Below are 22,201 nucleotides of genomic sequence, written 5' to 3'. Positions count from 1 at the left end.
ATTGGGTGGGACAATACTATGTTCCTCTGACCACGATCAATCTTCCGTTATTAGATTGCCTTGCCCTGATGCACATCAACTCTGCAGCTGAACTATGTATAAACGACGTTCCGTCAGAACGATTCATGTGGCCGGCCCATCGAAGTCCCTATATCCTATGTCACGAACATCGACGACGCTCTCATGCCCTTCCTCGACCATGCCCTTCGCATAATATATCTACTCTATATTCTTACTGTCGCTGCTGCTGCGCCCCGTAATATCACCATCGATGACGAGCTTGGAGACGAACTTACCGGAAATCGGCCCTCATTCTCACCCCTCCTCGGGTGGGCGCAAGGAGCTGTGTGCGATGGTTGTCTCAAGTTGGACGCAGGCCAGACTATACAACGTACATGGCATGATCATACTCATCGATCCAACGAGACTCGGAGCGCAGTATCCTTCCCTTTTAGTGGTACGATCTACTTGCGGTCTGAATCCGCATTGTGCTGATCTGTTCATTCACCAGGCACAGCGGTGTTCGTATACTGCATCCTAGCAAATAACTTAACAGGAATCACGACGCTGGCCAATTATTCCTTTTTCCTAGATGGCGCGGAGGTTGGGCGCTTTATCCACGTACCCGAAAACGGGTCAGATTTCCAGTACAACGTGCTGGTCTACTCCAACACATCCGTACCGAACGGGAACCACACCTTCCAGCTCCTGGCTGATTCGAACGTCAGCGACACGTTGATTCTGTTTGACTATGCACAATACACGTGAGATCCCTCGTCACAAGTCGTCCGCTACCTTTTCGCTCAACATTATCAAGGCTTGACATAGATGCGCCCGCAACTATTCGAGCTCAACTTCCGGACACTGAGTCGCCTCCTGCAAATCAGCAGTCCAACAGCACAGCAAGTCTGCAACAAACTGCAGCGATCGTTGCTGGAGTCCTGGGTGGAGTGGCTATAACTGGGCTTGGGATTATATTGTATCTACTGCGCCATCGATTGCGCCGACGCCCGGCGGGCCCTTCGATCACACCGTTCCCATTGACGGATATGAGTCGGTCTCGTGTGGAGGAGCAATTGGGGGATGACCGACCAAGAGGTCAGCCAAGGGGACGACAGAGCGGGCCAACATCAGGTGGGCGCCGAGCACGACCCCGAGCCCAACCAGAACCTATCACCCCATTTAAACTCCAACAACCTATCAATCCCCAACCCGAAAAAGGAGCTCGCCCGGCAGTGACGTTGACAAATACCACAACCAGCACACTAAGTGATACGCTAGCTACGCCGATATCGACTAGTAATCCTAGCAGCAGAGCCTCTGGCCCAGCCCCTCCAGACCACCAAAGGGACCATCATCGTCGGCATAGAAGGCATCCTGAACATTCGAGTTCCGATCCTTCCGCGAGCAGTGCTAGCCATGATGGGTCACGTCCCCCGGCAAATGGTCGCAGAGGCGAAAACCAAAGGCAGCCCCGCCCCAGAGGCGTGGTTCCCGAGGAGCGAAGAAGGCGGGTTCATATTGCAGAAAGCGACCCTTCCCAATCCGCACCTTCGGAAGGCTCTTCTCGGCACACTCAGATTCCTGTTGAATCAGAACAGTCATCGCCATCTCGAAGTGCGAATCACAGAAGCAGGCCTATTCGACATGCTCGCATGGAATCAAACACATCTGTTCCGTCGTCTTCGTCTTCTGATAGAAGGCCGCATCACGAGCTCGCAGAAATCAGAGAGGCCCTGTCAGATCTTCAGACGCAGCACGAAGCCATAATGTCTGTAGTAATGCCTCCCCCTTCGTACGAATGATATTTTTCATCTGCAGGTTAGTTTGCAACGCCTTATGTAGCAACATTTCTGTCTTTGGAGGCTCACTTAAAGACGTGAGCCTCCAAAGACAAACATCCGACGTTAATTTGTAGTATATATTGTTGGGATAATTGATATGAAATGATGTTCATAGACATTTGCAGGCAGCTGGTGGCATCTACTATGCAAGATGGTTGATTCGATGATTGGTTATTATATAGGGAACTTGATGACGAACGAATAGAAGAACAACTCCGCGATGCTTAATACATATGAAAGAACCCTGGGCGACCCTCGATAGGAGCTGCACGACCTTCGCGAACGGCCTTGTTCTTGAAGTAATAGTACACAGTGAGGGCACACGTGGTCGAGATAATAACGAGCTGTGAGCCAATGGTGACCCAGACTGACATTTAGGAGTGCGTTAACGAAGGATGACCAAGAAAATGTCAGGGAGCACTTACGTCCAGGTCTGTAACCGGGGGCATCCTCTGAGCGGAAAACAGTTGAAGCTATAATTCCACCGATGCCTCCTCCACCAATGGTAATGGCCGAGGTAAAGGCACGCTTAGAGTATCCAGCGACGTTGTTTTGCATGTAGCCTAACACATGTTGGCGCAGGCTTTGATAGGGTACAAGTACAGCAACTTACCAAGGATGGCTGGGACATTAGCGGAACCACCAGCGATACCCAAGAAGACACCGAAGTATCGCACGCCATTGTTAGTGTGAAACGCGGTCTGAACGGTGCAATGGGTTATGAACTGCGGTGAAACGAGGGATATAATCGTACCAAAGTCAATCCGATGATGGCTATGATTGCTTGGAAGATGAGGAACGGCGCGCGGAGCATGTACTTGTCACTCATCCACGCTAACGAAAAGGAGAATATGGCGGCAAAGACGTATGGTGGTGCGGTCAATAGCTGGGCAGCCAATGTAGTGTAACCCATTCCTTGAACGAGAATAATGGGGAGGAAGTACGCGAATGCCTTTGTGGAGATGAAAATAAATTGTGAAGACGAGAGGGAGGATCTACTTACATAGGTAGTCGTGCAAGCAGCTCCGAACATGAGAGCGAACGACCACAAGTGGATATCTGCCATGTACGCCCAGAATTTGGACATCGACCAATGGTCATACTCGGCGTCGGAGCGGTCCTTGTCGATGCGCGCAAGGATCCACTTCGTTTGCTCGGCGCTCAGAAACTTGTTCTTGTCCGGGAAGTCTTGGACAAAAATGAAGGCGCACACACCCGCAACAACGGTTGCCAAGCCCAGGAGGATCTAACACAATGTCAGTCCTGCGAGACTTGTGCACGAGAAAGGATGCCCACGAAAATCCATTGCCAGCCACCGAGGTCAGCAATGCCGGCCATCTCGGAAATACCGCCAGCGATGGCAGAAGAGAAGCCCGAGATCATAATAGACAGGACATAGAAACCCGTCATGCGCTTTTGGATTTCCCTGCGAACATACCATGTACTGATGATGTATGTGCAAGCGGGGAAGAATCCAGCCTCGAGGACGCCAAGTAAGGCGCGGCAGATAACGAGTTCCCACCACGTCTTAACGAACCCTACGGTGAGCGTCAGTAAACTGAGTAGAGGCTCGACAAGATGCGGTCCCGACCCATGCCAATCATAACAATCCCCCACAAAGTAGTGATGCTACCAATCCAGCGAGCTGCACCAGCTTTGCGAATCAACACGTTGGAGGGGAGCTCGAAGAGGATATAACTAATCCAAGTGTCAAAGACAAGTTGAGGGGCGACCAAGAAAGAGAGCATACGGGACGAAGAAGATCAACGTCGCTATCGAGTAACGGGACCCAATCTGGAGTTGGAGGTCCTGGGCCATGCCTGCAACGTACGCGTTCCTGTGAGGGGGTGTCGGTTCAATCTTTCTATGTCATTAAGGAAGCCACAGATACTCACGAGATATTGACGCGATCGATTAACGAAATGGAGTAAAGGATGGCTAGGATGGGGAGGAGGTTGGAGTCTACGCGACGCAGAGTCCTCTTTGCGAACGCTGGGTCTTCATTGACTTCGGGATCAACGTGCTGCCCCTTCTCGTAGTGTTCAATAACATCGTCCGAGCCCTTTTCTGAGAGCGACATAGTGAGCTGGAGGTGCGCTGGGTACGAGGAATGCGGGGAGCACGAAAGAATATCCTCCAGATGTGGGGAAGTTAAATAGTCCAGATGTGGGGAACTCCAACTCTGAACATACCTTAGACGCGGGTGTGGGACTGTGGGACTCATGCAGGGAAGCGGTAGTTGTTGAATCTCTGATCGAGCCAGGCACGCGGGCAAAGGTTTCTATCATTATCTTGGCTGAGGCATTGACTAGAAAAGGCGATCATGTTCAACCGGATGCCACCATAACCGAGATATAGGAGGCGATTTCAGATGTTGCAGAGACGAACAGGCAGACGGTCGAACAATATGCGGATGTGGTGTTCGTGTGCTTTGGATCTGTATCTAACCTCGAAGCTTGAACCGCGCTTGACTTCTGAGTTATGCTTTGGTGCACCGCCGTGGTCAAATTTCAAGCTTCAGAGTCTGTTATGCAGGTTTCTCATCCACAGAAGGTCGGAATGCCGTGGCCTCAGACGGGTCACCGGTATGCTCCTCGGATGCTAATAAAACATCTTGGCAGGACCAGTCAGACACTTCGAATATGTAGAATGCACCACTCAGCACGCACCGATCTCTGAACCTTCGTCGCATTGAGGAGGGGTCATGCAGTATATGCCCCGCGAAAGACTAGTGTCTTTTTTTTTTGGAGTAGCCAAGGACGGTGCTTTGGACTTACCGATGCCTGTACCCTGACATAGCGGATGAATTCATGGCTAATAAGGGCAGAAATGTCGCGCACCCTCATTTATTGAATACCGACCATCGAAGAATCACGCATTTACCATCGAGTGCCGGTAATGTACAACGCGGCACCGGTACAAGGCAGGAAAGATGATTGTCACCTGAGGGGGTTGTGTGGCGACTACCTGGACCAGAGCTTCAGCCCAAGAATTCTATGGCCCCAGCGAGTAAAGCTTACTAAATGAAGAGGTTATCGGATGGATGAATCAATCCACCCCAGGTATGTATAGCCCAGTACCAGTAGGGCCGTCGTTATCAAGGAGGGAGGCGGGGCCCGTGCGAACAGAGAAAAGCTATCGTTGCGACGACACATGCACTGTGGATGAGGGAGAACAGAAAACATATTGTCTTGCAGTTTATAAGGATGACGGCTCTTTCAAATTGATTCGGTCGTAGGGCTTATTCGATGCCGACTGGCCGAGGCTGACATAGCTTTGCTGCACCATGATTACTGGTGCCCGAATTAGGTTCATCATTGTACCTTAGATGAGCCAATACGATAACAGAAAGAGGGCGGAGGATGTACGCCCGGTGGCGGTCAAAATGAGTTCAAGGTTACTATGAACTAGGCCTAGATGGCTGTCTCGCGGTTTCACTGTATCGTTGGATCAAAAAAGACTCTGGGAAGTAGAACCGTACGACACTACCCACAGGCTAAGCTTGTTTACTGCGCCGTCAAGAGACTCTAGACTCCAGCGTACAGTCACCATGTACGTTAGGCAGATGAATTATTTTTCCTGTTTGTTGAGGCTACATCAGCGCAATCAGCAATCGACTGAGCTGACAGTACTCACTTTCAACGGGTCTGTTCCCCCAGAACCAAACCAGAACGTAAATGATTGCCAAGACTTCCGTTGCAAGCCTTTCGCCTTCGTGTACAAACAAGCAGGATTGAGACTACGCAATATACATGTGGTCTAAGTACAAAGAAGAAAACAGGTATCAGTGTCTATTGCAGAATGCGAAGGATAACAATCAGAATATGGATAAAACGTCTGCAGAATGGTAATGAACAGCGAAAAAAGCGGTAGCATTTAGATTTGCATCTGAGCTGGTATATAGTATGATGGAATGCCGGGAAATGTGATTTTACACATTATTCAACCAGACGCAGCCTTCGTGGCCAATGCCAGAAGCCGTCTGAAGAACCAAGAAAAAGCTTAACATATATCGGATGAAAACCATTAGACGATTGCTGGGGTACGCAAGCGCCGAGGAATGTTCAGTGAGGTAGTCGTGGCGCGATTCAAGGTCACCGAGCGGAGCAAAACATCAGACGCGCCGCATACACAAGATCGCGGACAGTGGGCCAATTATTCGAACCCAACCGAAGATGGAAAAAGAAGTTAAAATGTCGTATCGGTCGTTCGGATGTACATCAGTGCCGTCGATTGTTGGAAGACTGAAGTCGGGAGACAACGAGCTTCGTTACGGAGGGACACGACCCGGTTGGTGAAATGGTGCGGGAATAACGGGGGAATTGAGGGACTTTGCATTCGAGTTTAAGCGGTGCCTGCGGCAGGCCAAAGTGCAAGATATGACGACAACATTCCTGCAGCTCTACCAAGGGTCGTCGGGCCCTCAAGCTCTACGGCGCTTCGATCTGACTCCGAACAACCTTGCTCCTTGGGCACCATCCCTTGGGATGCTGATGGAATGGGTACCGAAACGGTTTGGTCGGATGTCGGAGGCTTTACTGTCGCGACAGAGCTGGCCTCGGAGATGGTCGAAGACGAGGACGAAGATGATGATGTCGAAGCTTTTGGCCATAACCCGGACTGTGCGGAGTTGAACTCCTTCAGAGTAGAAGGCGAGGGTCCAGCAGAGGACGCCGACGAAGCGGCGGCGGCTAGAGCCGCTTCGACGAGCGACGGTGTGCCTGCGTCCCTTGCACTAGAGTCAACGGGGCTGACGCTCGTACTCGAGCTCAAATTCCTCCCTATGCGAGGACGTCCTCTCTGCCTCTCTGTACCCTTCGCATCTCTATCACGTTCCACGCCTACTCGTCCATTAGCATAAACACCGTAAATGGCTGTACCAGAGAGACCTATCGAAGATCCCTCTGGGGACGAGCTGCCTATTGGAGAGCTTTGACAGCTCGACCGTTCCCGATCGCTGAATGAAGACGATGGCGTTCGTGTAATTGATCGACCTCTCGACTCGCCGCTACCCGCACCACCTATTGATCGTCCTCGTAGCGGTGGCGACAGCATAGCAGGTGGCGACGTCTGACGCAGCTCGAACGAGCCCGACCGCTTTGGCAAATTCACCGGTGATATCCCAGGCGAGGCTGACGGCGACTTATTCTGACGCGCGTTCAGCGTCTGTTCAGGAGAGGTCGATGAACTCGTGTTCGCCGATACAAGTGAAGGGGAAGGCGTCCGTGACCGCGATCTCGATCTCGACACAGATAGTGATGCCGAATTCGACCGCGAGTTCGACCTTGACCTCGATCGCGAACGTTCGCGTTCTCTTCCTCTTTCATCTTCTTCAGGTGGAGCGACTTTCTGCGGTGGTTGTGGCTTCTTCGTCCACCTTCGCCCGGAGGAAGTAGAAGAGAAGTCCTCGCCAAGATCTGGTCCACCGAAATAATCATATGGATCATCTCCGTCAACACCATTGCCGCCGACTTGTATCGCAGGAGGAGTAGGGACGCCGTTATCGTTAGTGTAGACTCGACTTGTTGCGGATAGAGTGACTGATGATGATGGAGAATGAGTGGGTGAGGCGGGGGTTACAGTGACCCTGCCCACTAACTCCGGTGGACTTTGATAGTCCTCGACAAGATCGTCCGGATCGCCCACGCTGAATTGCGCTCTCCGGCGGGGCGAGGGAGCGCTGTCGGCGTTCACGTCCTCCCTGTGCACGATCTCCGGGTTCTCGTAGCGCACGTTGTATCCGTTACCAACACGCGGCGCGTAAACGAGTTCCACAGGTGTTTCAGCACGCACCGCTCGGGGGATATACCCATCTTCTTGCTGCGTCCGTTTCATATTCCCACCTGCCCCGGGTGCCGACCACGCTCCAGTGCTGCCATTCTCAGGTACCTGCCCACCACCAGCAACCCTTCCTCCATGCATGGAACCCCAGCCAAACGGATCACATCCGTACCCGAAATCGTTATCGAACCCAAACCCACTCCAAGGATATCCTTCTTCTACGGATTCCTCCTCGCCGAGACTTGACGTCTTCAGAAACGTGGGCGCGATGGGTGCGATTGTCACATGGATTGGATGTTCGCGATCTTTGCCTAGTTGTTTCTCGCTCGGGCCAGACGTCGAGCTACTGTCTGACGTTCCTCGAATCATGGGGGCAGCGTGAAGGCGCTGATGCGAATCAAAAAGAGCTGGCCCAGTCGGCAAGCCTAAACTGGCTCTTCGTCGCGTAGGAGCCGAATTTCGTCTCGGTATTCTTCGGGAAGTAGAGGATGAGGAAGATGAGGAGGACGTGGAGGCGGTAGAGTTGGAAACTGACGTGGATATAGAGGCATTCGTGTCCACAGACGTCGAAGAGCGGACGGAAGATTTGGATGTTGACCGAATAGGGTTGTATTTCGGAGATGGTGTCCGTATATGTAGGATATCTTCGTCTTCCTCGTCTTCGTCCTCATCATCAATGGCAGACTCGCTCGTGTCATAGATGCGTCGGTCATCGGGGTTGTAGTCGCTGTCGCTATCACTTTCAATGGCGCAGACTCCCGAGAAACCGTCCTCATCGTCTTCGTCGTAACTAAAAACATTGATCGTTAGCTGCACTAGGAAATAAGCGAGGGAAGCACACACCCTTCGTCATATTCCCAGCCATGCCCGTATATACTTCCTGTCCTTTCAAACGGTCGTGGACTCTCACTCTTCGGTTTATCAATAGCAATGCATTGCTCGACATATGTGTTGAAGCTAATGTGCTTTTTCTTCTGATGGAAGCCAGTGCCGCTTGCCGTTGAGAGAGCACTCTGGGGTTCATCATACCGAGCGAAGGGAATAGCAACATGTGGGTGAGAGCTATGAATAGAGTTAGGTTGATACAATGCGCGATCTCAGCGGAGAATTTACCCAGTCGCATTGCCTGAATGGTGCAGGGGCGTATCAGACCCTTCAGCATGCGAGCCTGAGCCACTTGGTGATTGCGATGTCGCCGATACCGCCTCACTGTCGGCACCGTCGCCAGTGTTCAGGCTGTTTGACACAAATCGAGGGGGAGAATCCTTCCTGAATGCCCTACTCGGCCCCCAACGCGTGACGTGCGTGTCAGATTTCGTATGCATGAGCCGTGGTCGTGAAAGGGTTGCATGGGGGAACGAATCCGGATCTGCCAAAGCATCGTTGTCGGTGAAATCGTTGACTGCGAGATGCTGCAGACTGGGTTCCGACTGTCCGTTGTCCTCTTCTTCGCTTTCCGCAGGGCTGAAAAGGGGACTCGCAGGTAGATCGCTGGTTAGCAGCTCGCTGATACTTCTGTGCTTGAGGATTGGCTTGTGCTTTGGGTTCAAAGAAGGGGATTCGAGATCAAGGGGGGTCGGTTGTGGGGAGTTGGCATTGGGGTGGGAATCGGCGTCGGCGTTGGAAGAGCAGGGCGGTGGGCGTGAGGGGGGAAACCAGTCGACCGCTGTGTGCAGCGGGCCATAAAGCCATGTAACATCTGAGTCCTTCAACCTGAATTTTCGCTGGGGTGAGTCCGCCACACGGTCAGCGACAGGACAAGGACGCACCAATTGAGAGTCTCTGGCGTGACGGTCTTTAACTTGTTCCGCTGCTTCCACCAGGTCCTCCAGCTGGCGTTCTCTAGCCTGACCCCGTTTGCAATCTCCTTCTTCTGCTTTGTCATATTCCTCCATGATTTCCAGACGTCCTCCTCCTGCCATTCGTGCGAGAGATAGTCGACCTGGGCGGTGGGCAGCGTAGATAAGCTCGAGTCGTCCGGAATTGCGTTTGTCGAGACAGAAACGAGCAAAACAGGCAGATAATTTGCCATTAGGGAGGGAGTAAAAGTAAAATGAGGAAAATGACTGGTAAAGAAGAAAGAATAATATAAGCAGGCAAACGGAGAAATCTCGCGCAAGGGCGACGGACTGGTCACGTTATATTCAAACCCCGGCGTCCTCCGAGTGTTCGGCCCGGTTGCATTGTGGGTCGAGCACAGTATATCGCCCGTCCAGAACAAGACTGCCGATTTCATGTTCCGCCGTCTTTCTCTCAGCAAGCTCCGTGCTATCTCACCGGACCACAGAGACGCTCAACATAGAAGCCTACACCAGCTCAATACAGCATGCCGCTTTCATGGATCTTCCAAATCTCCTACTAAACCACGGTCGTGACGGCCTTGTCTACTTCCTAGCTGGTACCGTGACAAAACATGTTCACATGTCTGACAGTTCGCCACAGAGTCCCCGCCGGCCCCAGCTTTGCCATTGAGAGGAGAGCAAAAAAACACATTGTCTGGGGTTCTGGTGCAGAGGCACCACAATAAGGCTCCCCGCCCATTCCTTCCGTCCCGCAGCCAATCAGATCGCCCGTTTTGAGGGCAATTTTCAATTCTGGCCGCCTTGATCATCACTAATTCTGGACTGCGATCATCAAAGTGCCAATTGGCCGGGCAATGTCTGGCACCGATACTACTGCATGCCATGCGCCCCCTGGCCTGATCAAATAGCCCCTAGGGATTCTTCGACTCCGGCGCAAGAACTCGCAACTTCGTGAGTATGACCGCACTCAGTGCGCTGCAAATTATAGCAGCTCACGTTGGCCTTTCGGCAACCAACCTGTATCTTCCACGCCAGCTGTCTCCGAGCGTGTGTCACCATTTCAGATTATTCGGTACACACTGTCTCTTCCTTCCCATGTCCTACAAGCTAAATTGCCAGTGATCGCCTAATCTATTGTGTATTCCCAGAAACATGTCTCCTATAGGGCAAAAGGTCTCCACGCGGGTGCATTGCGACCGCGAAGATCTCCTGGGATAGCGGGTGGCGGAAAACAGTCCAAATGCGAATTGTGCCTGCATTTTTAATCCAGATACTCCCCCTCATTTGACCTCCACGGCGCCCCCACCCAGGCTCATAACCGCGGCTCATACTCATACTCTCCATATTATTGCTCGTGTGCAGTCCATGCAGCAAGCCTGGCCTAGCACTCGACTCGGCACTTCTAGTCTGTAATCTGCTGGGTGTGGGCCTTATACACCTTAACTTTAACGTCGATCCACTGTACTATGACGCAGTTTGTCAAACAGCCTCCCGTATTCCGTGTACCTTCCGTGCCCCGACCATCTAGCGAGCTCATTTCGTCGGCAAAGTAGTCGAAGTGGCAGTCTAGGACAGACTCAGGCGCGTACCGGCCCTCGTCTCGGCCTCGTAAACTTCGGAGTCGGATCATCGTGTCATCTACCAGCAATCTCTCACCCTCCGTAGTCCGTTCACAAGATTCAACAACATCCTGCATTCAGGCTGTTCAAGTTCCAGAGACAATGAATCATTCATACAACAAGTTCCATCCGCCGATTAAACAGTATGTCCACCTGGTTACTTGACACGAATCCATTCTTCCGAAGTCTCAGCAAACATGGGCCGTGGATCTTTCGCTCTTCCGCCAGGCTGCCGTTACCTAAAGCATAATCCTAAGCTTAATGAGGCACGTTGAAAGCCAAGCCATGGCAATCGCCCTCCGGAACCCCACACGACAACTTATAGTTAATCAAAGTTCAAACAACAATCATCAGTATATATACAGCGAGGCTCGAGCAACGATCATGCGCTTGGAAGCACTTCATTTCTCCGGACGAGGAAAGCACACGTATCCTACGCGTTTCTTCGGTGATGGCGACATCAACCAAGCACTTGGTTCAGATTCAGACGTCGCGTAGTGCCTATGTTCCGCATCACTTACGATAACCAACTACGCGGACTTGAATGTCACTTAGACTGCGCGTGGGTTCGCCGACGGCCTTGCTTATTGTGGGTACTTCTCCCCAGTGTATGTGCGCCGTCCGGGTTGCTAGCTGAGTTCGTGATACGTAGGTTATGAGCTACGGAAGGATGTCGCTGATTTCCGAATTTATCATGCTTTCGACGTGTAACTCACTTCCGCTCGCACTTGGCTCGCACAGTGATTATACTCCGTTGACGACACAGGGCTTACCCCGACAAAGCAAGATCGGCCGTCCACATCCCCGGGTCGTTATGCTAGTTGGGCGCGTGCACACCCACTGGGTCTCCGTTAGGCCAAACCTAAACTGCTTCCGCAACTTCCCGCAGCAAGTATAGCTACGCTCGGTGCTTTTAGTAGCACATCACTGCTGAGCGGTGAAGTGATAAACAGATCCGAATCACATTGCCTCCACGCACGCATGAAACTAGTATGGGCTGGTTAGTGTTGTAGGTATGCCTGAGTCACGCTCAGATGCAACAGCGCCTCAATCCCTTTGCGAACACCTGGGATATGACACTCGCCACGACTACGACCTCCCACACTCCCCCACGTTGTATTAATGGATGAGTGCGTAGTGCTCTACTCTCCCGGTTCCCCACATTCCTTCTGGGGTAATTACCCCGCATTCTATTCCTTCACATTCATGTGACTTCCATGGTATTCATTTCCCTTCATTTCCCAGACCACCACTGACATGGTACTCACAGGGGAAATAGGTTCCCTCGGAGACACCACATATGTCAGACTTACTATGGACAACAAACAAAGCACCCACCGCCGGCGCCCGGGGCTTGTCCACTCGGCGTCGGTATGTATAATTCTGTCGCCCTCACCACATCGTCTGGGAATCATTTGATCATAATGGATCATACGCTATCATACGTACAGCTAGCTTCTAACGCCACCCAGAGCCTCCACCGCGCGCCCATCTGCCAACAAACAGTAAACTGTATTGCATTACACCCTTTCTCTGTATCAGGTCCATCTTGTCCACGGACGCGCCGCCATATTTCGTGGGACGATTGGACCTAGTCTAGGACGCATTGGGCTATTGACGGACCATGATCCTCCCGTTGGGTTCTCTCGGATTTGCCAATCGCGATAAGTAGAAATCGCGCAACAGCGTCCTTCTGCAAACCAGCTGCCATTGGACAGCCCGAGAGAACGTTGTTCACCCTTTCATCTGGGTGTACCTTGAGGCAAAGGGCGTGTATTCTCCCTTCTGCTATGACTACTTACCTACAATGCACCCCAAATTGTACGGAGTTCTTCAAGCTTCTACATCAGTCTACACCCTGCCAGTTCATGTTGTCCTGTTTTTGGTTGTATCCTTGTACAACATCTGAATGCATTCACCATGAGGCGCGTTTGCATGTCGTCCTCCGACCCCATCTGCATGATCCTGCACAAGAAACCAAGGGTCCTTCTCCGACGATGACATCCTCATCGTCGCGGACTCCTGCGCATTTTCCATTCGAAGGGGACCAGGCACTACCTAAAATGTCGGACCGACGCACGACTTTGCGTTCGCTTGGTCGTTTGCCATAATTGCGTGATGGATCTATCGATCACCTCGAAAGTACTCCCTGGATCGTCGTTACTTGCAAGTTCCATAGTGAAATTCTTCCCGAATCGATTGTGATCGAGTAAGTACACCCTTGGCCCCCTGCTCCAAGGATGGACAGCGGCACCTGGGGCACGAAAATTCGTCGACCGTCTCTCCTCTCTTCGCGTCTCAACTTTAAGCCGCCTCTCTTGGATTCAATGATGCTGCGGTCGTTGATGTAGGAGTATAGGCACGTACCGCACAACTGCATGCGAATATTGTCTTGACACTATTTGGCCAAGTCGAACGGCGGAGAAGGCTTCATAGCCTGCTGACTCCTGACTCCTGAGTTGCTTAGGGGGAGTACAAGCGCCTGTTCGGCGCTTGTGTTCCTCATCCCGAAAAGAAGAAAACAACCTTGTCATCCTCCATCGTTCATTGGGCGCGATGCCACTGGCGCCGTTCACCCCGCAAATTGATTGGGGACGGCAAACAATTCTACTCCGCTTCGCTCTCACATTCGAGGGAAATATGATCATCCACCCTACGGCCACACTATTCCTGGCCGACGCTATACTTAGAAGACAACCTCCATGTGGGGCATCTTCCAGCGCATCAGATTTCATAGAAAACGATGTATTTTGAGGCTGGTTACAATGAAACCCTCGCTGGCCCACTCACCGCGTGGCTGGTGGCCGACTCGTATTTGCTGGATGTACTTTGATATCATATCTTGCGACGAAGACGACTCGTAGAATTTTGGGGCCATTGACCCGCGATCAAATACCCCTTGCCAGTACCCCAGTCGTCCTGCCGGTTTGATCGCTCGACAAATCCCCATTCAGGTGCTTACAAGGCCTAATCGCCCTATCATATCTCCTCCGCGTACTGGCGAGAACGAACTTTGCTCTATGCCCAATGATTACTGGAGCGTAATACCTACACGTACTCCAGCTGTGTCAAATCTTTTGCCTTTGTGGCCCCTCAAGTTCTGACTCAAGATGACCTCCCCGACGTACTTATCTCCAAGCAGTGACCCCATCCACCCTCACCGTGTATTATTGTGTGCTAAATGAGGACCTGCCATCTCTTCACGTGTCCGGATGCACCTTCATTACGCTACGTACCAAGAATGCGTGCCGCAAAGCCGGCTAGGATTGATATACAAGTTCGTCGAGCTGGCGGCGAATTATGCCGGTTGGAGCTCATTTCCTCCTCATCTCTTTTCATCTGAGCCTGTCCATTGTCAACCGTCTTTCCTGCGCACGAAATGGCTGATAAACGATCATCTGCGTCGACGTTAGACAAGGAAGCCTCTGTCCGGGTTGAGGAACTGAAGAGAACACCGATTTACAACGCTCATGTCGATACGAGTGGAGTGGACGAGCGCAAGCTCATGAGGAAAATAGACCTCCGTCTCATTCCATGGTTGTCTTTTTTGTATCTACTCAGTTTCCTTGGTGAGCGACTTGTCGATTCTACGCCACCTACGAGGCCCTGACCATTACTATTAGATCGAACTTCAATCGGAAAGTGAGCGTCCAATATTACTTTACTAAAGGTTTGATCGCTAAGCAATCAATGAACATGTAGTGCAAAGGTCCGCAAAAAGATAGCATCTACAGCTTCTTGCTTACACTTGACATACAGTTGTATCACTTGAAAGATGATCTCCACTTGAACGATACACAATACCTGCTCTCTCTTACAATATTCTTCTTCTCTTACGCAATATTCGAAGTAAGTAATGTGATTCCTTCCCAATGACGTTACTCACCCTCCATTTAGGTTCCCTCCAATGTTTTCCTGAAGCGATTGCGCCCATCTATATGGTTGTCAGCACTCATGTTCCTGTGGGGCATCATGATGGTACGTTTCTCTAATGTGCTCCACAGCTAGATCTGACAGCGGTCGGAAAGACTGTACAAGGTCTCGTCCATAACTACGGAGGTCTCCTGGGTAAGGAAGCCTCAGCGTACTTCGATCATGCCGCATTCTGATCATCGATTTCAGGCATGCGGTGGATGTTGGGAGTGTTCGAGGCTGGTCTGTTTCCAGGCGTGAATTATTATCTTTCCTGGTATGTATGTTCGTTTGCCTGTGTTGTTGCACTTCTAATGAAGTTGGATAGTTGGTACAAGCGATCTGAATTCGGCTTGCGTAAGTTTCAAGTAGCTACAAGATCAAATGGGTCGCGAATAACTGGACCACGTATTATAGGTGCCGCCCTATTCTTCTCAGCCGCGACAGTATCGGGTGCTTTCGGTGGTTTGCTTGCAGTACGCGCGACCCTCAATGTGCGATGATTAGTCGTTCATGATTATGCTTCACCCTTTCAGGCAGCTATATCCAACATGGAAGGCATCGGGGGCAAACCAGCGTGGGCGTGGATATTTATTTTAGAAGGCCTAGCCACCGTCGTCGCAGGCATTGTGTCTTTCTGGATTATCCAGGACTTCCCCGACACCGCGAAGTTCCTCTCAGAGGCTGAACGCACGGTCGTCGTACGCCGGCTGCAAGGGGACGACCAGTTCAGTGCCGCTGGGGAGAAACTTCGCTGGAAGTACATCTGGCAGAGTCTTCTGGATTGGAAGACGTGGGTTTCAAGTGAGTGTTTCGCGTCTTATCTTCATGTAGTACATCCGTCAATGCCTCCGTTAAAGTGATGGTCTACGCCGGAAGTGATATGCCTCTGTACGCGTTCTCGCTATTCTTGCCCAGCATCATCAATCAGGTATTTATACTGCACTGTTCTCAGGTTAGCTTCGATACTGACGTGGAGATATAGCTAGGTATGGTTATCGCGCGGTGTATCTTTTCATCCTTCCTCACTCAAGGGTAATGTCAACTCCAGGGTACCAGGCCACACCAGCCAACCTCCTTACGGTCCCAGTATATGTCTTCGCCTGCATAGTGACCTGCTGTGTTGGCTTTGCTGCCGATAGATGGGGCCATCGCGGTCTTCTCAATATGTAAGCCCTCCAGCGAAATGTTCCCATGCATCTATGTTTAACGGCGAATCATTTTAGCGGCTTCTTGTGCCTTGGTTTGTAGCCGTTATTCTTCTAGTTCTACTGTCATTCACACATCGTGCGCGAGATAGGGGGTGCCGGCTACATCATCCTTATCGCTTCTCAGAATGCCGCGTTATCTTACTTCGCCGTATACTTGGCTACATGGTGAGTTTAGTATTCTAGTCTTTAGGTGCGTAATTTTAACTGCCGGATAGTGGGATATACCCTGTAATCCGTACGTTACTTTTCCTGGTGAGATCGACGATTAGTTGACGGTTTGATTGTGCACTCTAGCCAATACTATGTGAGCACCCACCGTTGTTCATTAGAAACATGTGCTCATCCTTTGTAGTGCGTGGGTTTCGAACAATGTCGAAGGGTCTTACAAGCGAAGCGTCTCTCTTGCCATGACCATCAGTTTGTGAGTTCTATTCTTGTTGCTCCCTCGACCCCTTTCGCCCCCTAACTATCTTCGTCGGCAGCGGGAACATCAATGGAGCTGTCAGCTCTAACGTAGTACGCATCCTCGACAATTAATCTTGTCCTCCCCTCCGTTAACGTACTCTTCTCACCCATGTAGTATCGCGATGTCGACAAGCCATGGTACCGCCTCGGCCATGGCCTAGTGCTCATGTACATTGGCTTTGGGATTGTGTTCTCTGTGATCTACCGCGTGCTACTCAAAGCTGAGAATGAACGGCGCGATCGTGGCGAGCGTAACGAGATCATCGGAGACACGAATACCGATGGGCCTGTAAACGAAAAGAATGGGATTTACCCGACGGTGGACGAGGCGAAGAGAGACAAAGGCGATAGTTGGAGTGGATATCGCTACACTTTGTAAGAGTAGGGAATTTTATGTCTTAAGAATGCATTTACTACTAAGAACGGTTCATTGGATATAAGAGCACGTGCGTGGGCATTTCTAGCGGAAGCGCAGCTTCATCTCCACCTTGACGTCGCATCTCCATAGTTAGTACCGTTGCAGGATCTTTAGGAATGATGGGTGCTTTACCTTGGAGATGGCAAGATCGACCGCAGCTGCGAATTTCCGGCTGAACTGCCTCAATTCTGAACAAGCCTTCGGGCCGCATCCTCGACACTGGCTCGCCTTCTCGAGCGTAGCTCTCATGAGCTCGGGACATGACACTGTCCTCCCGATAGGCCGTTCCGTTACTGCTACATCTGCCTTAGCCAAATAATCAGCCATCCATTTCGATACGACCAGCATCCGCCGATTCCCAGAGATCGTCACGTAGGAGCTGCTTGATCGCAACCCCACGCATTCAACACAAGTGAACCATGTGTAATCATCTCGGTCGACCCAGGAGAGGTCGCTAGCGATGCTATGAGCTATTTTGCTGCATTGGAGGTGGTAGGCCTGGAGTCGATGCATAGTGCCCCCTGTTATCAACTCCAATTCCTCCACATACTCGCGCTCCACCAACGGAAGCCCCAATGTTTCCTTAGCAGCCAGAGCGGCTTCCTCTGGTAAGTGATGGTGTACCGCCAACGCGAACGACTTCAGCGGCATCTTCTCCATGAAGCGTGGCTCGCGTAACACCATGCGAAGCTTCTTCTCAACGCCATCCATCCCGTATTTCTCGGCCGCTCGACGGACTTCGTACAAGCCCTCCGCCTGATCGAATATTGGCTCATTCACCATGCTGTGGGGGTAGCAGTAAGCTAGGAGCTTTCGCAGAGTAATGTTGTCGTCGTCAACGGTAATGACGTCTGCACCGTCCCTGGTCTCATGTTGGAACGACTGTATATGGCTTGGTTGATCTAGGCGCAAGATGTCTCGAAAGTAACGCGAGCTCATCGAGAGCAGAAGGCCATGTACGCGGAAATCAACGTTATCATTTGATCGCAGTATGACGTTGGCGTCCATGTCGTTGAACGGGTAATCAGCGTATGACTTGTCGAGTGAGTCCAAGTCGCGCGGTGAGTTGATTGTTACCATTGGGTGATGCCTAGCCAAATTTGAAGTCTGGGATTTACTCGGTGAGTTGAATGAATGTAAGTGAATGACCAGTACCTCTCAGCAGTCTCTTCTTAACTCGCAATCGGATTACCGTACCGCAGCAGTGGGAACTTGTGCGTCTATATAAGCTCTTCGTGTCAGATATATTAAGAGATTCATTGGTATATATACTTGGATTTTGGGCATCCATTTTATGTGCCATTGCCCTTTGATAATTATCGTTAACTTTGAGTATCTTACGCTGGGCCGCTTCTTTATAATAGCAGTAGGCTAACCGTACTTCTGTACGTGGAATCTCCCTTGAAATTCGATGTCTTCCATTGATGGTCCTCATTGTGAACACGATGTAAAGTTAATATGGCATGCCTCCTAAATCTGTCTAGGGGCCTAGATCACAAGTCCCACGGCCTAAATGTTTCTGGTCCCCTTCAAAGCTCTACGTTGCGCTGGTTTCTTGAGTTCAAGCTCAGGGGTGGGCCATGATCTCGGCTTGGTCAATCTACCTACCCCATACGAATCGATCTAGCCGGAGACCTACCAACCAACAATATCAGCCCTTTCTTCAGTTTGAATATCGACCACTCGCATGATCATCTCCGTGATCACAGCTTCTTGTTCACTCATTCCAGCATCGGGCCTATATTGGCGCCTCCGCGTTGAAAATAGATGGAAGGTGCATGTGTGCCAGGATGGCCCTTAGTAGCCGGTTTATCTGATGAATTACCGCAACCTTTTCATTATGGATGACGGCATCGTGTCCATCAATCATTTGCTTGCAACCACGAGAGGGTAGGGCCTCCATCAACGAGTTAACACGAGCCAAGTATTCAACTGACGGAAACCTCGTCGGAGGTGAGATGCAACCTTTGCAAGGCTGAGCGCCCACTAGCTCTTTATCACACCCGACGAGGAGAATGTCTGACCACACAATCACCCATTACTGATGTTTATATTGCAGTCTGTAGGATTATTTCGCCTGTGCTTTCTGGTAGCAGCTGGAGTCGTCGCGTCCAAGGCTCGGCGAAACGTCACGATCGACGATCTATACGGGGATGACCTTACACACATTGCTCCGACATATCTACCTTCTGGTAGATGGAAGCTCGGTGGTGCCGTAGGGTTGGCGAAGCTCAATGCAACGTTAGTCCATAATCAAACATGGCACGATGCAATACATAAAGTTAAGGATGAGCCAACAACGGTCAACTTTGGTTTCACAGGTCCGTAAAAAATTAATGAATCTGCTGGACGTGGATTCACAGTTTGAACAGGGGTGGCGATATATGTGTACTGCGTTATCCCGAACAGACCATCTGGATCCCTTACGAACGCCTTCGCCGACTACAAATTCTTCATTGATGGAAACCTCGTCGGCAGGTACATACACCTCGCGGAGAACGGGCCAGCTTATTTCTACAACTCATCTGTCTATGTCAACACAACCATGGATAATGCATTCCATAACTTCAGTATCGTTGTAGATTCTACCGATAAAACGGTATCATTACTATTTGACTATGCCATCTACACTACGATGTGAGCAGATTCTCGTTTTGCCTCGTGCACCAACTGATTCATTGTAGGGGGAAGGTTCCCTCGGGTACATCTACGACAATGCTAGCCTCTACAAATACAAACCCTCAGCCTACCAATACCCTCAAAGACGCTTCAGCATCCTCCCATGGAGTCGCTGTGCGACTTGGCGCCGCTCTTGGGGTGTTTGCGTGGTTCGTACTGACCGGTGCTATTGCCTACGCTCTCCGCACGAAAATATGCAGCGCCTGTCGGCGAGTAACGCTGCTGCGGAACCTTTCTCGTTTACTCAAAAATTGGGCGGGGTATACTGTCGGCTGCAGGTCAGGGGTACCAGGGGCTTTAAGGGGGAAAGGGCGGGCTGCGCCAGAAACGTTGCCTCCGTACGCAAGATAGTGATATTTATTTGTTGAATATATTTATCTGTTTCATATGTATATGTGAAAAATGGAGCGGAGAGCAGCGAACTGATCCCCGTTGAACGACACGATAAACATCCACGACCATTACAAATAAGTCCCAAACACAACGGTTCACCTTCCTTACATCGTTAGAAAATTGGAGGACCTCTTTCGACTTAGTGGTTTGAATTATGCAGCAAGAAGTTGAGAATGTCTACATTTTCTTTATCATCATTGGCGTGCGAGGCTACTGACAACAATCAAAGGGTGTAGAAAAGTCTGTCCAATGGATGTGAACGAAGAATCAGATACACTGTTTCACGGAACATATTCAGGCAGCGGCTCGTCTGGCAAGCCGTAATCGGATAGCCAGTCGTTTGTGTCTGTGTTATAGGGCGCCATAATGGCTGGTGGGGATGGTCGATCCACATTGTTCGGAGCGACGACGAGTGACTGGTCCAAATCCCTTGTGGCTGGCGGGCCAAGAGCTGGCACAGAGGGGCGTGCCCCCAGCTGCTGCCCAAGAACCTCGCCTTGCGCGTTGATCGGGGGTGGACCGAGAGGAGTCGTTGCATCTTCTGGATTCAGTGGGTGGACACTCAAGCGATTAAGGAGAGATAACGACATGAAGTGGCCATAGCGCCGCCAGGGGCGCCACACTTGGAGGGGGTCTTTGGTAGCCAATGTACGACGCATGAGGAGAACTATTATCATCGCCAATATGAAAAGGACAATGCTCCCTAGAGTGCCGCCCACGATGACGACGGTGTCGTCCGATTTCCCGGTCTCTGGTGCAATATTCTTATCGGATCCGGACCCGAGAGAAGGGGAAGGTTGAGATGAGCTTGTGATATAGGTGGGGGTGATGCTCGCTGAACTTGTATAAGTATAAGTTGTCAGTGCGAGCTGCGAGGACGTAGGGGAGGCGGGGTGTTGAGATGTAGGGAGAGAGGACGTCACGGCGGGGGGTGTCGTTGTTGCGCTTGGCGTTACGCCGTTCCGAACTCTGTTGAGTAGATGAACCGAGTACCAGCCAAAGGACGGGATGGCTCACTTTGATACCACTTCGCCGATTCTAGTAACAATGCGTCGGCAAAGACGTACAAAAAAAGCAGGAGGCCTCACATGTTCGTCACCACTGAGAAGATGTCGTCCGCAACACTGAAGACATCCGTTCTAAGGGAAGGGAAGGACACAGATGGCGTGGCGGAGGGGGAGCTCATCGTTGAATATACAAGATAATCGAACAACATCAACGCAGGCCGGTCGACGGAGTCGAGCAGGATAGTGAAGCGGTGGTCTTTGTTCGGCAGGCTTGTGTTTACATAGACTGGGGTGTTATAGAAATATTCAGTTGTGTCTTCTGCTTCATGGCGGAATTCACCAACGACAACATCGTCGATGAGGAATTTGTAGGCCGCGAAAGTATCGAACGGCTTCTCGGGAGCCTGAGGGGGTTGGTTAGCCATAACGCAGAATACATAGACCGCTACGCCTCAAGTAAGTGACGTTAGTCCATGATCCCTATGCCGTGGACGGATGTAGTCCATACCTGTGAAATTAAGATGTATTTCTCTGAGGCTTGTATCCTGCGGATTTCCCGTCGCACCATGCCAAGTGCCCGCAGACAATTGCAAGGGATCGAGCTGTAGGAACGGGGTCGATCCCAGTGTCCAGCTACCCTCGGGGAGATACTGAAATCTAGTTGAGTTGTCGTCTATGGTGAAATTTGTGAATATGCCCATAGAAGCCACTGGCACCGCAGCAGATGCCAAGGCCAGCCATACCACTCCCAATAGTGAAAAGCGGGGGATCTGTACGTGGAGGGCGTTCATGTTCGGGAGCCCTGCAAGTCGAAACATATTTAGCTTTCGGCATGGCGCGGTGCGATCGCGTATTGCAAAATAGTTTACTGGGTTTCATGTGCTCAGCACTGGTGAACGCCGACGTCAAGCTTTGTATGTTAGGATGCGTATTCGGGGCCGGCGTGTATGGAAACTTGCGCGGACATATCATCAATCCATGAGCTGGGCTGAAGTCGTCAGAATGAGCAATAGGGACGCTGTTTAATCAATGATTCTCAAAGCTGTGAGCAGCGGCACGATCCATAGTGC

General features: G+C 51.0%; 6 protein-coding genes across 6 annotated transcripts; 2 read left to right on the top strand and 4 right to left on the bottom strand.

The window, feature by feature from the left end:
- Positions 1–183: 183 nt before the first annotated feature.
- On the top strand, positions 184–1,770 carry PC9H_006677 (uncharacterized protein; the record flags this gene model as incomplete). Its single annotated transcript, XM_036776221.1, has 4 exons — positions 184–457; positions 512–764; positions 818–1,235; positions 1,282–1,770. The coding sequence occupies 4 exons, from the start codon at positions 184–186 to the stop codon at positions 1,768–1,770; spliced, it is 1,434 nt and encodes a 477-aa protein (XP_036632240.1).
- Positions 1,771–2,068: 298 nt separating this feature from the next.
- Positions 2,069–3,924, bottom strand: PC9H_006676 (uncharacterized protein; the record flags this gene model as incomplete). The annotated part of the gene is made up of 9 exons (XM_036776220.1): positions 2,069–2,211; positions 2,270–2,407; positions 2,458–2,545; positions 2,599–2,796; positions 2,848–3,090; positions 3,141–3,382; positions 3,436–3,542; positions 3,595–3,681; positions 3,740–3,924. The coding sequence occupies 9 exons, from the start codon at positions 3,922–3,924 to the stop codon at positions 2,069–2,071; spliced, it is 1,431 nt and encodes a 476-aa protein (XP_036632239.1).
- A 2,264-nt stretch (positions 3,925–6,188) lies between these two features.
- On the bottom strand, positions 6,189–9,657 carry PC9H_006675 (uncharacterized protein; the record flags this gene model as incomplete). The annotated part of the gene is made up of 5 exons (XM_036776219.1): positions 6,189–8,097; positions 8,161–8,415; positions 8,469–8,687; positions 8,739–9,089; positions 9,395–9,657. 5 exons carry the CDS (start codon positions 9,655–9,657, stop codon positions 6,189–6,191), a joined length of 2,997 nt encoding a protein of 998 aa, XP_036632238.1.
- A 4,768-nt stretch (positions 9,658–14,425) lies between these two features.
- PC9H_006674 (uncharacterized protein) lies at positions 14,426–17,013 on the top strand (the record flags this gene model as incomplete). The annotated part of the gene is made up of 17 exons (XM_036776218.1): positions 14,426–14,615; positions 14,670–14,688; positions 14,749–14,755; positions 14,806–14,895; positions 14,944–15,024; positions 15,051–15,114; positions 15,169–15,235; positions 15,287–15,315; positions 15,376–15,434; positions 15,495–15,751; positions 15,793–15,889; positions 16,225–16,334; positions 16,385–16,404; positions 16,464–16,473; positions 16,522–16,590; positions 16,652–16,685; positions 16,750–17,013. The coding sequence occupies 17 exons, from the start codon at positions 14,426–14,428 to the stop codon at positions 17,011–17,013; spliced, it is 1,467 nt and encodes a 488-aa protein (XP_036632237.1).
- A 129-nt stretch (positions 17,014–17,142) lies between these two features.
- Positions 17,143–18,132, bottom strand: PC9H_006673 (uncharacterized protein; the record flags this gene model as incomplete). The annotated part of the gene is made up of 1 exon (XM_036776217.1): positions 17,143–18,132. One exon carries the CDS (start codon positions 18,130–18,132, stop codon positions 17,143–17,145), a length of 990 nt encoding a protein of 329 aa, XP_036632236.1.
- Positions 18,133–20,405: 2,273 nt separating this feature from the next.
- PC9H_006672 (uncharacterized protein) lies at positions 20,406–21,922 on the bottom strand (the record flags this gene model as incomplete). Its single annotated transcript, XM_036776216.1, has 4 exons — positions 20,406–21,093; positions 21,142–21,162; positions 21,213–21,576; positions 21,640–21,922. 4 exons carry the CDS (start codon positions 21,920–21,922, stop codon positions 20,406–20,408), a joined length of 1,356 nt encoding a protein of 451 aa, XP_036632235.1.
- Between the last annotated feature and the right edge of the window lie 279 nt (positions 21,923–22,201).

Source organism: Pleurotus ostreatus, assembly GCF_014466165.1.
Source record: "Pleurotus ostreatus strain PC9 chromosome Unknown scaffold_4, whole genome shotgun sequence".
Lineage (NCBI taxonomy): Eukaryota > Fungi > Basidiomycota > Agaricomycetes > Agaricales > Pleurotaceae > Pleurotus > Pleurotus ostreatus.
Note: the sequence above shows the minus strand (reverse complement) of the source record. Positions and strands in the feature narration are given on the sequence as shown.